The sequence below is a fragment of the Camellia sinensis genome, chromosome 15 (genome assembly GCF_055761805.1).
Source record: "Camellia sinensis isolate YWXY chromosome 15, ASM5576180v1, whole genome shotgun sequence".
In the NCBI taxonomy this organism is placed as follows: domain Eukaryota; kingdom Viridiplantae; phylum Streptophyta; class Magnoliopsida; order Ericales; family Theaceae; genus Camellia; species Camellia sinensis.
Window position 1 is genome coordinate 72,854,054 of NC_138975.1, and position 15,634 is coordinate 72,869,687.

The following is a 15,634-nucleotide window of genomic DNA, read 5'->3' on the forward strand; positions in this document are numbered from 1 at the left end:
TATTATGCGCTTATTTTTATGATTCGAACCGTTCATTTTTTTAAGTTTGTTGAGTACTTCATGCTTACCAAAAATCATATTAATCGAATATCAATAACTATATGATCGAATTGCATATTTTTTATGCTATTTCTCAAAAGAAAAACTTATTGTTTTATTTTGTTTATTTTTTTGGTTATCAATCATATAGTTATTGATCCGATCAATATGATTTTTGATAGATATGAAGTACTCAACAAACCCTATAAAATAACGGTTCGGATTATAAAAATAAGCCCATAATACACCTCAAATTGAGGCACAACAGTGATCCCATTTCCTTTTGTTGTTGTTGTTGTTGTTTATATATATATATATATATATAAGAAGAAACACAAAAATGACAATAAATTCAACATTTTCATTATTTTCCAACTTATCTTATGATTTAACTAACGTTTATAATGAAACTCAAACAAGAGATACTATATTAGACAGAATTGCAAAATGACATAACAAAAAGTAGACTGGATGTTACTTGGCCACAAATTACATATTAATAACCATAGAAGCAACTTCTACTAAATTGCACAGTTTAATACAACACCGGTCGACCTGGCAACTCAGCTGAGTATGGCACTAGAAATATCTTTCATATGCTTGGAGTGGAAACTAGATGTCCAACTGTTTTGACAATACAAAATACTAGCATGCATTATCGAAGGAAATGTGAGGCTGAGACCTAAATGTCAACTACAATCTTGGTGTCAACATGACAAAACTCTTGGAAGAAGGCTTTGAAATGCTCATAGGAATGTTTTACATCATCAACTCCACACATTTCTCTTATGCTGTGCATTGATAGTTGTGGTGCGCCAATGTCAACTGTACGAATCCCTGTACCACTTGCCAGAATTGGACCTATGGTTGAACCACAGGGCATGTCATTGCGAACCACAAAATCCTGCAATAACAAAAGTACATTCTTAAAAAATTTCATGTATTCGAAGCATCATCATGTCATTCCACATATTTGAATTTTGAACCCTTCAATGACACAAAGGAAAATATATATATATATATATATAGTGCTAGTTTCTATTTTGTTTTAAATATTTTCCCCTCACTGTTTTTGTGTCTTTGCTTTGCTTCCTTAATGAGATGAAAATGGTATTAAAGTAATGAAAACTATCAGATAATCAAAAATACACAATGTGCATTTGGAGAACACAATGCAGATTACATGCATTTTAGTCCAGTATAAGCAAGTTCTTCTTGGTCCACATAAAGGATAATATGAAGTTTATGAAGTATCCAAGTTGGTTGAGTCTCTCATTTTGTTATAATTTACTCCAGTCGAAAAAAATTGAACCAAGTATGAGAGAATAAAATGGAATAAATTGATCTCACTGAAATCTCCAAATGCAACAAATCCAATGAAATCCCTTTTTATTATTATTATTACTATTATATATCAGACATGTTTTCTAGATTTTTTCACCATCAAATTAGTAAGCGGGAAGAAACTGACCTGGATAGGAAGGTTGTGCTTGATTGCTATCTCCCTAAATATGAAGGAAGTGACGGCATTGGTTGCATAGCGTTGATTTGCATTGTGTTTGATAACCAGCCCACCGTGCAACTTGGGCTGATGATTATCTTCATGTTTATCCTGGGAAAGGACACCACATCACAACATTATAATGTACAGGGAAAAAAAAATTATCAATCAAAAAATTCAGAATACAGGACGAGCATACCATATAATTAGGATGCAAAGCATGGGCCATGTCAGCAGATACAAGGAAGCTCCTCTGGATTGCCTTCTCCAGCAACTGAATGGTAACCCACAATGATGAGGACATATTAAAAGCCACATGTCAATCTGAGAGCCAACGAATAGCCCTTGCCAAATTTTCCATGCCAAATACAAGAACACTAGTGCTTCCAAATGCATATTTCCTTTATGTAGGAAGTATATAAAGAGGACAAAACAGCATACTTCTAAATGAAAACTACGACAAAGAACATATTGGCCATCACTTGTTCCAATTTAGTGAAGTTGATAGCATCTCTTGTGGCCCACTTCACCATGCAATTTTTAATTTGCATTCACAACACACACTCCTCTTGTCAGTATCATCAGAAGTTTACAAATTGATGAATTTTTCATACATTGTTGGTTTCTTATAATTTTGACAAGTCAGGTTGCCTTCCATCTTCTTTTATTGTATAATCATAAATTTTCTAGTGACAGAACTCATGAAATAGAGTGATACCACATTGTAAAGATCTGGACAATGTCAGTGATTCTGAAACTGAATCATTGTAATTAAGTTTTCCATCATGAAGTTAAAATCCATTTTGTCCAACTAAAGAATGATTTTTTATGTTATTCACCCCAAAAAAAAAAAGAGTGATTGTTTATGTGAAAATTGTGAAACTAGAGATGTATTCAAAATGGTTTCGCAAATCATGAAATTACAGCAGATTGTTTAATCCACTGATCCCATATAGGAAGCAAAACAGTGAACAAGACAATCTCATATTTGCTTTGCCAATATTGAAATTGAATGACTTAAATTGAAATTCTCTTTATCTAGTTTCTGAAAGCACAAGACGAGCTGTTTTTGTTTTTGGTTTTTTATTTTTTTTTTTGAAGTCGATAGAGTGAAACACATGTGGACAGCACATTTGCAAGTACATTTCCAAGAACTTCCAGGAATTTTTAAACACACCCTATTGGAGAAATTTCACATGAGTGTTTCTAGTATTAGTTCAAAATGGCATATTCTAGACAAAATTTTGCCAATTTTTGTATAGTTAGGTCTTAGGCTGTGTTGAACCATCTTTACATCAATTTTTTGGATTTTGTAGAGACTATGGAGTAAATTGGTAGTATAGGTCACATTTTCCTATAGTTGGCTTTTCCTTTGTATTCGGATGACACCCCCCTTGGTGCCTTTCTTGATATATAGGTCACATTTTTCTCATTACTTATCAAATATATATATATATATATATTTCCCATTTTCATACAGAAAAGTTCAGGAGATCTCAACTAGTCTGATTATGAATATTGAAAATGTAAACATGTTAGTACACTACAACTATAATGCAAAAATGTAACTGGAAGTGGTGCTACCTTAGAATCGGTACTGAAGGAACTTGTAATTCGTGATAGAGCATCCAACATGGCAGGAGATCCAGCTCCCTGTGCTGAATTAGATCCAACCTCCTCATGATCAAACAAGGCAACCACCCTTACACCAGTCTCATCATCAAGACTACTTTCAGAAGAGGTAGAGTCTATCAATGCCTGAAATAAAATCCATAAAAGAAACTAGATGAACTGCTGCCAATACTATTGTTAGTGGCTATATCATCATAATTGGCATTTCCAACTTTCAAGTTCCCAAAAGTGCAACATCTGCCAAGATAACTTAACTTAAGATTTGAGACATGCCAAAATATTCCCTTATGCAGTTCATACACTAGAACAGTTCCAGTAGTTTCCTTTTACATGATATGTCAGACTGGAGGCAATTTCCAACCAAAGAATCAAGGTCAACTCCCTCAGAGGATTGAGGTGGAGAGGAGCTTAAGCCCAAAAGCGAACAGACTTTTGAATCTATTCACCAACAGAGTACCACATATAGCAACACTTTACCATATGATATGACAGAAAGCAACAGATTTTGCTTAGTCAGGAAAGCGGCTAAATCTTGTGGTCAGGACATTGAAGGGTGCCAAAGTACAATTTGATTGGCCAGTTGAACCTGACCAAAAACACATGCATAGACACAAACATGCACATACTCATTACTCAAGTGACAACTAACCCACAGCCCCCCTCCCTTCCATTGTTGAATTAGGAAGATCTATGCAATCTTATTGGTTGCCAGTTATTTGGAATTCAGTAAAGCCTTTTCTCAAAATACTTGGGGTTGATAACTTGATTTCTGTTTTGCCATGCTTCTTGTACCTCAACTTAGATTAAAAAATGGCCATGTAGAATTTGTGAGGATTGAGAAAATTTAAAATCCCTAGTTACTAATGAATGGTACTTTAAGAATCTGAGATGGAAGCAACACGGTTCATTTAGCTGATACTGACTAATCATAAGAAGGCACCATTCTAAGGACAAAAAGCATAGGAATGAAGAAAGTCTATAGATATGAAAGTAAATTCAACACTACAACATTTTCCAAACTAATCGTGTGTGTGTTAAAACAAGAAACTAATCCATCAATTTATATGTCAAATTCTTATTCTAGGAGTAATAAGAATAGCACTAGAGTTATAAATTAATTTACATAATTGCTCATTCGAAGACCTCTATAAAAAACTTTTGAGCTATAATTTGCATGAATTCAAAGGTTCATCAACCCCCCAACCTAAAAAAAAAAAAAGGGGGAAAAAAATAAAAATAAAAATAAGAAAAGAAAAGAAAAGAAAGAGAATGTAATCATATAACCATAAACAATAGGAGAAGAAAAAGAAGAAAAGTAGCGACTACAAGCAGTTTTTAACTCAAGCAATGCACCTCTTAACTTGCACCAAAAGGAAAGACGCCTACATGACAACACACCTTTAAAGAGCAAAATGACATGCAGAGATTATCAAGTCTTCCTGAGAAAACGAATTCCTTTGTGGCTCCAGCAATTATGCTTGGTTGTGTATCACATGCTTGCAACTCAAAATCACGTATGTCGTCTGGTTCACAACCAACCTCAGCTGCAAGAAGCTGTAAGAAAGGAGAAAAGGAACACAAGAATCACAACCAAAGGATACCCATAATCGCTATCGATCAAGCTGAGATTCACTTACGTAAATGAAATCTCTAGCCTATAAAATCTCAGCACAAATGTCAAAAAACAAAATAACAAGGATAGCAGCCCACAATAAACCTTGAGCTGACCAGTCTACCTGCAAAAGAAGGGAATGGTGCTTTTGGTTGTCAGTTTTTGACTTTTCATTAGACCTATTTCCATCAGTTGAACTTCCACTTTCAGCTGGACTGTTCTTGAAAACCACTTTATTAAGCTCTGCCTATCCAAAATACATCAGCTTCAGTTGAATGGATGAAATCATGAATTGTAACAGAAGGCAAGTATTTTCACTCAATCCCAGCGCCCAACGCCCAACCCCAAAAAATAAATAAATAAAAGGACTAAACACAAACACAAACTGGTAAGCATGATATTGATATCGAGATCAGATTGCTTGGTGTGGATATTTATGCCAACATAAATTGTCTTCAAACAGTATAGCATCACTTTTGTTTTACATTGAGCACTCGGCCTCCATGAAATGATGTTGCATTTGCCCCAACAGATGATGGGTCCTTGTCCTTTCCCAATACTAATATGCCATGATTTCAATTGCCACATTAGATGGTCAGTTTGATAAGGAACCTTTTGCAGTTGACAACAAAGCCAATTTTGTGCATCTTTTGAATAATTCAACAATAACATTTTTTGTGCTCATATTAGAACAAGCATTTTCCAACTTTTAATTGAGTGAAATTCAATTGCCATAGGGATAAATCAGCTCTGTTAACCAAATATGATTATAAGGTATAGGCCATTTGTTTTTGAATCAGGCTAATGCCCAACAATAATTCTTGCCTGGAGTCCTGGTTAGATTAAGCAAATTGTTAGTCAAAGACTACCATAAATGACTTCCATTGACTTCAAAGATGCATAAGCTAAACCTATTGAATTTATAATTGGCAATTAATATAATTCCAGTCTCTTGCTGCGAAAAGAAAAAAAGGATCCACCAATTAAAAGATTGACCACCCAGCTTCTCTCTTCCACCATTCCAAATATTTGACCTAATTTCACAGACTTCATCATAGTGATTGTGATCCAATGTCATTACGAAGCCCACTGCCCTTAGATTTGATTGAGAGGACAAAGTTCTTCACATTGAAGCCCTAAATTCATTCCTCAACATAATAAACATGCAATGACTAGATTTACATTGATATTATAGTTGTATTAAGACACAATCATTCCTTTATTGCTTAAACATAACTCTAAGGTTAAAGCTTAGATGTTTAGGGAATGATCTGTTTGGTGTTTAAAAGAGTGCTGTACTGCTTGCTCTGGCTTTGGTGCTGTTGTGCCTTATATTTCTGGTTTTCTGGTTTTTGTTTCCTCCGCTTGTTGTGCTCGTTGGTTTCTCACCAACTAGGAGGTTGGAGCTTGTTTTAGCTCCAAGCTCCTCTTTATTGATGTAATTTTAAAAATATTTCATCAATAAAGTCTTCTTTTCGCCGACCAAAAAAAAAAAAAGGTTAAAGCTTAGATGAAGCACGTTGGAAGTCTATATGACAGTGTAATGGCATGTACAAACTCAACTTGATAAAGCCCTAAACCAACTAATTTGGGCAGCTATACAAATCCTATTTTGCCTTTGAACTCTATCTAAGGTCATCATTTCAGTTAACCACATGCTGTCATATTTTTCCACACCGTTTCAGTGGCATTCCTGTATTGCAATGCAAACTTCCAGCTACTCTAACTGTCTGTACTCGATGCTTTAATGCTCACGAAAAACACTGATGCTATAGACTTGCTGATTTTCTGGAAACTGGACGATGGTTCATTTCTATTTGACTAGTTGTTGATATAAATGGATTTTCATATAACAGGAACACATGATGCATGAACTCATCCCAATACTGAATTTGATCCTAATCCTTCATATTTCAAATAGTTTAATATAATTCTTGTCAAATGTTAGTATTAAGAAAACATATTTAACTCTTCAAGAATTCCCTGGATTAGTTTAAATCTAAATTTCCACTTGCTCATCCTTTTAAATGATCTATAGCAAGGATATATGTGCTCTAACTATTTGCTACATTTAAAAATTTAAGATGAGAGTTTTAAATTCATAAATACGAACTGTACTGTACTTGGCTGATTCCAAAATTACCTTAATTGATGTTGCCAAGACTGGAACAAGATGACTCTGTGTGTTCACCTTAAATCCATCATTAACATCCCTGTCCAACAAAATGCAAACAGATATGTCCTTAGTGAGGAACAGGAAGGATAGAATTCCCATAAACAAAACATATAACATCCAAAAACAAGCATCAAACTGAATATAATAACAAAGTACCGGTCCAAGTGAATTGCCAAAGTTGGGATTCGCATTATGGGCTCTGCAATCCTAACTAGTCGATGCGAGTAGGAAACATTACCATCTTTCCGTTCTCTTATTATCATCCTTCCAGCAACAGTTAAGTCCCGATCAAACCACGTGTGCCATAAACCACCTCCATAAGTTTGGACACCAACTTCCAAATACCCACCTTTCAATACCTGAATGAAATGACACATAAATTTTTAACACCAAGCGAAGCGAATGATGTTTGCAGTTTACAACTAAGCAAATGTGAGATTACCTTTGAAATGGGCTTCAGTTTCAAACAAGGACTGTCAGTATGAGCACCAATTACATGGAATCCATTTCCCGCAACATATCTGAACAAAAATCCATGATATCGGCCAAATCTTCAATTATATATATAAAAACTTACGCATTTTTTTTATTCACCCAAAAAAAGTCATTAGTTTTTTAGTCAACCAAACGTGGGAATGAACATATTGATGCAATGATCATTCCATTCTGTTTCATTCCAGTGAACCAAATATTAGCTTAAACATTATAAGGTGTATGCAGGACAATGAAAGATATGATATTCTTGAATCACAAATCATTATTAAATTTTGGTTTGTATTGTTGAACTTTGTGACAAATGGCACATACTTTTTACCGATTGCAAAAGCGACAATGGTAGAGTGATTCCTTGTAAAGAAGTAGGTCTTTCCGGCTTCTAAACTCCAATCTTCTCTCTCCGAAACTTGCTCATATCCAGCACTAGTCAGTCTCTTCTTGGCTTCGTCTGAAAAATTATTATTATTATTATTATTATTATTGCTTAACAGAGCAATGATTAAGCAACTCCAAATTAATTATGATTTACCAATCAAGACAAGAAAACCAAGTCCTACTACCGTTTGGTTGCTGAGAAAAAAACATACAAAAAGAGCCTGGACAGTTGTTTTATTGAGTTCCAATTCATTTGTTGATTTATTTTGTTTCCTCTTACAGTTTTTCTCAACAACCAAACAGAACAGGCCTTAATGGAGACAAAAACAAAGCAAATAGAAGAGCATTAGCATTACCAACAGCGTGGAATGCCGTGGGAGAAGCGTTCAAGAAGTCCACTAGATCGGCCGCCACCGAGGAGGTTCCTTCGCTCTGTTGGTGTTTCGCCATTGGATGGAGATGCTCTGTGTCTGTGGTGTGCTCTGACACCCCCAGCTCTGTCTCAAACGGTGAATTGAATTGCGTCCTATGCATATTTATATCCATCTAGAGAGTATAGAAATTTTTGTATGCCAATACTAGGCCCAAGGATCCCTGTACCCAAATATGTTCTCCTCCTCTCTCAAATTGCTTACAATTATTAAATATATTTTGAGATTTTTAAATTTTAGAATTTTCATATGATCCAATAGTTATAAATAATTTAGGATAAGGAACAACAATATTTGGGACATGGATCCTTACTCAGGGCCAAGGATCCCTGTACTCAAAAATCCTGTTTCCCTGTCTCAAATTATTCATAATCATTGGATATTTCTTGAAATTCTTAAATCTTGAGATTTTCATATGATACAATAATTATAAGTGATTTGGGGCAAAGAACAAGGATATTTGGAGACAGAGAATCCTTATTCTAGTAGTAGCGCGTGTATTATCTTTCGTTAATCACAAATGTATGTCTTTTCTTAAATACCCAACCTAAATACAGTAGCTTCTATTATTAAATTCAAACATAATAATAAAAGGTATAACATGATATATATATCTTATCTGCATATAAAAATTATTCTAGAGAGAAAGAACTGCGAGAAAGCATGATAAAGAAGCTGTGAAATTCTAGCGTGAGATTTACTGAGAGAGAGAATATGTGCTTTGCTTAGCTTAGGCCCATTCAAATTTTCCGATTCTCCATTATTGGCAGCTCGTTTGATGTTATACTTCACTAAAGCACGGCAAATTATTTGGTGGTTCTAGGCAATGGCTAGGTTGGGGTGCTCCTATGATTGGTAATTTTGTATTGTGTCATAAGAAAAAAATAGACTATAATATTTAATGATTAGTGTGATGTATTGTCAAATGTTACCTATGAACTACCTAATGATTTTTCTTAAAGCAGGAAAATTCTATCACACACATCTTAGGGAAAAAAATGTGTACAATATATTCTAATTATAACTTTTATGTTTGTTTTTATTTTATTTTATTTATTATGGCCCATTATGATATTAATGGTGACTTGATTATAACTTATTATAATATTAATTACGATTTGGTGTGGTGTGATTATTACTTTGGTTAAGACTAAATAGAACTTTGATTATGCCTTAATTATTGCTTGCTTATGATACATTATAATATTAGTTATGATTCAGTTATGACCTATTTTGATTGTAATTCTAGTTATGATCGAAGAATTTTTTTTTTTATTATGCCATAAAGGTAGTTAGTTATGATCCATTAAAAAGTAATTTGTTGAAGAATCAACGGATGAGTTGTAGTTAGGAGTGAAATGCCACTTGAACTAGAGTTAGTTGGTTGTCCTTGAATGTGTTAAAGCACAACAGTTGACTGGACATCTAGGGGTAAAACTGTATTTCAGTGTAGGCTGCGAAAGAGTTACCAAATCGAGACAAACTCTTATGACACTTGTGATATTACCACCACAAATTATCATTACTTGTAAAATGGTACATCCTTTTTTGATGGGTGTGTTTTGTAGTATTATCCAACCTAAACAAAATTATTTATTTTTTTGGGAACTCAGTCTAAAGGTTCATTTCTTATTAAGTCATTAGGATCAAGGGTGAATCTTTTAAGGCCATATGAACAACAATAATATGAAAGATCATATTACCCCTATCTAGTTAACTGTCATTTATCCGTCCAAATGTCCTCTATCTGTCCACGTGTCACTTATCTGTCCAAGTTTCACTCATCTATTGTGAAGTCCCAGGTCTTAAACCCAACTTGAACGTGCCTTTCGGATTTACAATTTTCTTTTTTCAAAACCTTGAAGGGTTGTATCTCATCAATGTTTGGGAATTTGAATTGTTTAATCTTCTTAACATAAGACCGAGTTAAAATTTTGAGTTTCCTCACGTAAGGACGAAAAACGAAGCCATGGAATCATGTTGGGAGGATCAAGGTTGGTCAGGTGGGCCTGTACGTGTGGTAAGTAGACCCTACGTGTGGTTGGTGCAGGCCAATTGGAGTTTTCTAGGTAAGGTGAGAGGCTTCGCACGTGTGGTAGTGAGTCTCGCACGTGCAAAAGCAAGATTGCAAACTTGGGTTGGTGATTGGGAGAACCCGCACGTGCAGTTGGGAGATCCTACACTTGCAACATGGACTTTCGCACGTGCGGCTAGACATGTTTTCTGCTTCGAATTTCTGACTATTCTCTCTCAAATCTGATCACACACCTCCATTTTCATCACTTTTTCATATCTCTCTCTTTTTCTAAACTCTTATTTTCTCTTTTCTCTCATCTCTCTTTAAAAACATCCACTCATCCTCATTTCTTCTCTTGATATAGCAAGATTTATAGAGATTTTGGTACTAGTTCCATAACGACGAGCATTCCAAGGGCTACATTATAACGATTCTGGTTTAAACTCGACCCATTTGATGTTCTGGATCCGGGTTTTATTGTTTTATATAATTGCTCATGTCTTATTTATCCTTATTTTTCATTGAGTTTGGTTATTGGAGTGTCTTGGTTGCGTTTGGAATAGGTCGGGAGTTAGTTTTTAAAAATGGTTTCTGCTCAGATTTTGGCTTCTTCACTTGAGCGACATTTCTTGCGCTCGAGCGGTCATTCTTGAGCTCGAGCGATGGTCCTCTATCTATAAAAATTCTGTGAGTTTGTATTCTTGCTCAAGCGGTCACTTTGTGCACTCGAACGGTCACACTTACTGTGTCTGTCGCTTGAGCGACACTTTTTGCGCTCGAGCGGTCTGCGCGTATATCAGTCCATGAAAGTCACTTTTTAGATCACTTTTTCATATCTTTCTCTCTCTAAACATTCTAAAAAACCTAGATCTAGAGCTTCTCTCTCTAGAAGAAAAAGGGATTTTGTCCTAAATATCTCAAATGTTGATTTTGTATAAATAATCAGAATTGATGTTGGAAATATGAAATTGAGTTGATATTGACGAGGATGATGGAGTTAGGTAAGTATTACCACTTACATCTTGGAATTTAGAAGTTTATCTTTATGAAAATTATCTATTTGTTTAGAGATATTTGTTTTGGACTATCGGTAGAGGAGAGCTATGATTGTTGTAGAAATTGCATGAGGATTAGGTGAATTAAAACTAATTTCTTATCATTTGCATTGAGCATTGTTGCATATGTACTACATTGAAAATGTGCATTGTTTCGAGAAAAAATGGGTGAATCTGGGAAGTAAGTGTTGTCTCGTTGAAATAAGTTGGCATGTGTATCCATGTTGAAAGTCCTAAAAATTGTGTGTTTACATAGGTGCCGATCTTGCGGACAAAATTTCCGTGAAATGGCAATAGTAGTGCTTGTATAGCTTATGTTTACGTGGGTGCCGATCGACGATTTCCTACGAATGAAATTTCCGTGAAAGGTTGTATTTGTTTTGACATTCCTGGAGATTGTGATTCGCTAACCTGTTTTCTATTATAATAGGAAATGATTTTATGAATTGTGGCATTAATCTGGCATTACATGGTTTGAAAAGAAATATAAAATGTTTTGGCACGAGCATTGCATATGCATTAAGCTTATATCTTTGTTAAGATTCATATATTGTGTTTAATTATTTTTACTGGGCTTTGGCTCACTCTATATGGGAAACCATTTTCAGGTGTTGATGATATGTCTCCACCAAGATCATAGCTTGGGAGGAACTTGGAGCTGAAGGTTTCTTTTTGATTATCTGATGTATTTGTTTTGTATAAGCCAAGGGCTTTTAACTGTATTGGATTTTAAATCCATCTTTGTTGTATTCAAGCATTGTCTTGGGAAATTGTAAGCCTTTAAGGCATTTATTATCTGTTTAACTTTGATTTCATAATTCTCATTATAACACATACTATAAATTCGGGGTTAGGACTTATGAATGTATAATCACATGTGTTAACTTTTGTATATCTGCATCATATGAAATGGAAGGACATTATAATCAGAATGCTTGTCATTTATTTATTATTGAGAAAAGAGTCTTATTGCCATTCATTTTGGGGCGTTACATACATTTTGACTGGTGAAGATCGATTTCCAGCGAAATTGGTTTATGGGCTTTTACTCATTTTTTTCTCTTTGAGATAGGAATTTCTTTACTCCTTTTCAAAACCTCGTTATAGATAGACATGCGATAGTTTTTATTGCATTAAAAAATTGAATTGTTGGGTGTTTTTTTTTTCTTTTCTTAAAAGAATGTGATGAGGGTTAGGGTTTCATGGTTTGGAGTTAAATCTTATGTTTTGTTGTGAATCCATGAGATTATATGTTTGATGAACATATTTATATGATTTAAAGTAAAAAGCCCTAATTGTTTGTCTATTGGTTATGAGAAAAAGATGAAAGTTGTTGATTTAACATTATTTGAACTATATGGAGTATTGCGTATTAGAAATGTGAAAATGGGTATAAGAGAAAAATAAAGAAAGTGATCATGAATTTTATTTGTGTTAATTATGAATAATACTAGGGATCATGAAAAAAAGTATCATAAAATGCATCATGAAAATCTTTCATCCTTTGATTAGTGTGTGGTGTTTTATTGTGTGTGTAATCTAAAGGTGGAGAATCTTTTATGATCATTTTCATGATTTTTTTTTATGATCCCTAACATTACTCGTTTATTATTGTTGATGGTTTTATAATTGTTGAGTTGTAACGATTGTCATGAAATCGAGATTTCAGGGAAATGAAGAGGGTGTTGGATTATGATTATAAATTGACTTAGTTGAGTTTTAATGACTAGAGAGAGAATTGATAATTTGTTGTGCGTAATGAGAATTTGGAATCAGGGGAAATAAATTTGAAATCAATAAGAGGCTTATAAACTTTTGTGAAATGAGGATGGGAAGTAAGAAGAGTTGATGATTTTTATAAAAAAGAGAGCTTTTAACTTATATGACATAAACATAATCCAAATCAAGTAATATTCACAAAAAAATTCAAAACACTAAATAGATCACTAAAAAGCACATAACTTGCTTTATTTGAAGAACAACATGCTATGAAAGTCAAGAAAACTTATTAGAATTTCACTACAAAGCGTCAAACATGCATGATATGAATTAAATAGTACATATGAACCTAAACATGTAACTAAACACACACAACATGAACCTAAGCCCCGTTTAAGTCTACTAATTATGATTTAATGCAAATAAAGCACTTAACAAATAAAATCAAACATGCTAAATATTATACAATATTTTTTTTATTAGAATATTATACAATATTTATATTGAGCCATATGCATGCTTATATCATGAACAAACTAACCAAACATGCAGCAAGTATAACCTAACTAAAACATATAAAATAAAGCGAAAAACATGCACATAAGCAAACCTACATGATGCTTATGTGCTTGCTAACAACCTAATCATGATCATCTATATAAAACATAATTAAAACATTATCAAAATACAGGAAAATGGAAGACTTACCTGCTGGTTTGAATATCAAACTAAAGAGCATATATAAAGGCGAGAAGTCTTGCTTGAATGCTTCCCTCAAGGTTGGCTTTCACTTTGATTCACTTTACTTCAAAAACGTAGATGCACTTTTAGGTCGAAAAGCTACCATGGGGTTAGGTTATTCTTGGATTCTAGGGTTTAGGTAGAAGGGAGGTGGCTACTCTCTCTCAAAACTCACTCAAAGTTGGCTAAAACTTGAAATCTTTCAAAGAATGGGGGAGGGATTGTATTTATAGGCTTAGGGGATACTTGGGGAACATCCTAGGTCATCCTAAGGTTGGCCCATCGCATTCTCCTTGCATCACTGGAAGGAATAGCACTTAAAAACCAAAATCTGGCATCGGTAGGACGTACAACCATACAAGCCACGCGATACCCATGTGTGGCCACACATCTCCACCAGACTTTCGTATTTTGGTCATATCTCTCTTATCCGATATCGGATTAAGGTGAATCAAGTGGCGTTGGAAATATAATTCAAACGGATACAATTTTGTGCGAAATAGATATTTTTAAATTCTAACATTTTCTAGGTGAAATTAGGCCCTCAAGATGAGACCAAAAACGATAATTTTGACTAAAAACAGTTTTTGGTACGAAAATGGCAACACAACATCTCTAACAAGTTCAAGTATCTCTAAGGTTGAAATTATGATGCTTCTCATCATTGGGAAACATTTCAAGCGCCTAAGTTTTAATGGTCGGTCAAAATAGAGTGTCTACAAGATGTGTCTTTAGCCGCATGTGCGGTCTAAGGTAATGAAAACAGTTAAAATAATTATATAGAGAAAGAGAGCGAAATTGTGTATCTCTTTTATTATTTGTATGGTATCTGTGTTGTTAACTCCTTTATATAGAGGAGAGATTACATAATTTGGAGGAGCCATTGAGCAGCTTACCGAAAGTGGCCGAAAGGCTTACAGAAAAGAAACACTAATGATGAAAGCAAGCAATCACTAACCTATTATAATGCTAACATATTATAATAACCTATTATATAATATTATACACTAACATATTATAATAGGATAGGTTATTATATAATATTAACAGCCCCCCTCAAACTCAAGGAGGATAGACACTAACCAACTTGAGTTTGGAGAGAGTAACAAAACAAGAAAATAAATTGACAAATAAAAGTGGATAGGAGACACTGTATGGTCGTGTCAGACCGTTGGTGAAGACACTGTATGGTCGTGTCGAACTGTTGTAGCAAGACAGTTTATGGGGTCATGTTGGACCGGTGTAGAAGACAGTTTACGGGGTCATGTCAGACCGTTGTAGCAGGACAGTTTACGAGGTCATGCTGGACCGATGTAGCAGACACTGTGTGGTCGTGTCAGACCGTTGTAGAAGACAGTTTATGGGGTCATGTCGGACCGTTGTAGAAGCTGACCGGAATCAATGTCGGGACAGTTTACGGGGTCATGTCGGACCGTTGTAGAAGCTGACCGGAATCAATGTCGGGACAGTTTACGGGGTCATGTCGGACCGTTGTAGAAGCTGACCGGAATCAATGTCGGGACAGTTTACGGGGTCATGTCGGACCGGTTGTAGAAAATTGTGGTGGTGCACCAAGGGGGCGACTCAGGGAGTGCGCCATGAGCGACCTATACATGATACTGTGTATAACCCCCCCTCAAACTCAAATAGGTGTGAAGATAGAAACCTATTTGAGGTTGATCCCTAATATAAATAAAACAAAGTTGTTGTGCAAATTTGTATGTGTTGTTGTTTTGTTTTGTTTTGTTTTGTTTTTTTTTTTTTAAATAAAAAATGTAATGGAAAATTATGTGAAAAGGGCTGGCTCACTTTCCGTGAAAAAGTGTTTAAAATAAATAAAT

The 15,634-nt window shown here is 34.6% G+C and overlaps 1 protein-coding gene across 1 annotated transcript; it reads right to left on the minus strand.

Moving 5' to 3' along the window:
• Positions 1 to 492: 492 nt before the first annotated feature.
• Positions 493 to 8,375, minus strand: LOC114315575 (putative aspartyl aminopeptidase). Its single transcript, XM_028262173.2, has 11 exons — positions 8,187 to 8,375; positions 7,768 to 7,903; positions 7,403 to 7,481; positions 7,117 to 7,319; positions 6,928 to 6,997; positions 4,909 to 5,031; positions 4,571 to 4,726; positions 3,125 to 3,298; positions 1,740 to 1,814; positions 1,511 to 1,651; positions 493 to 943 (listed from the first exon to the last, which is right to left on the minus strand). The coding sequence occupies exons 1-11, from the start codon at positions 8,362 to 8,364 to the stop codon at positions 722 to 724; spliced, it is 1,557 nt and encodes a 518-aa protein (XP_028117974.2). The 5' UTR covers positions 8,365 to 8,375; the 3' UTR covers positions 493 to 721.
• Positions 8,376 to 15,634: the final 7,259 nt, after the last annotated feature.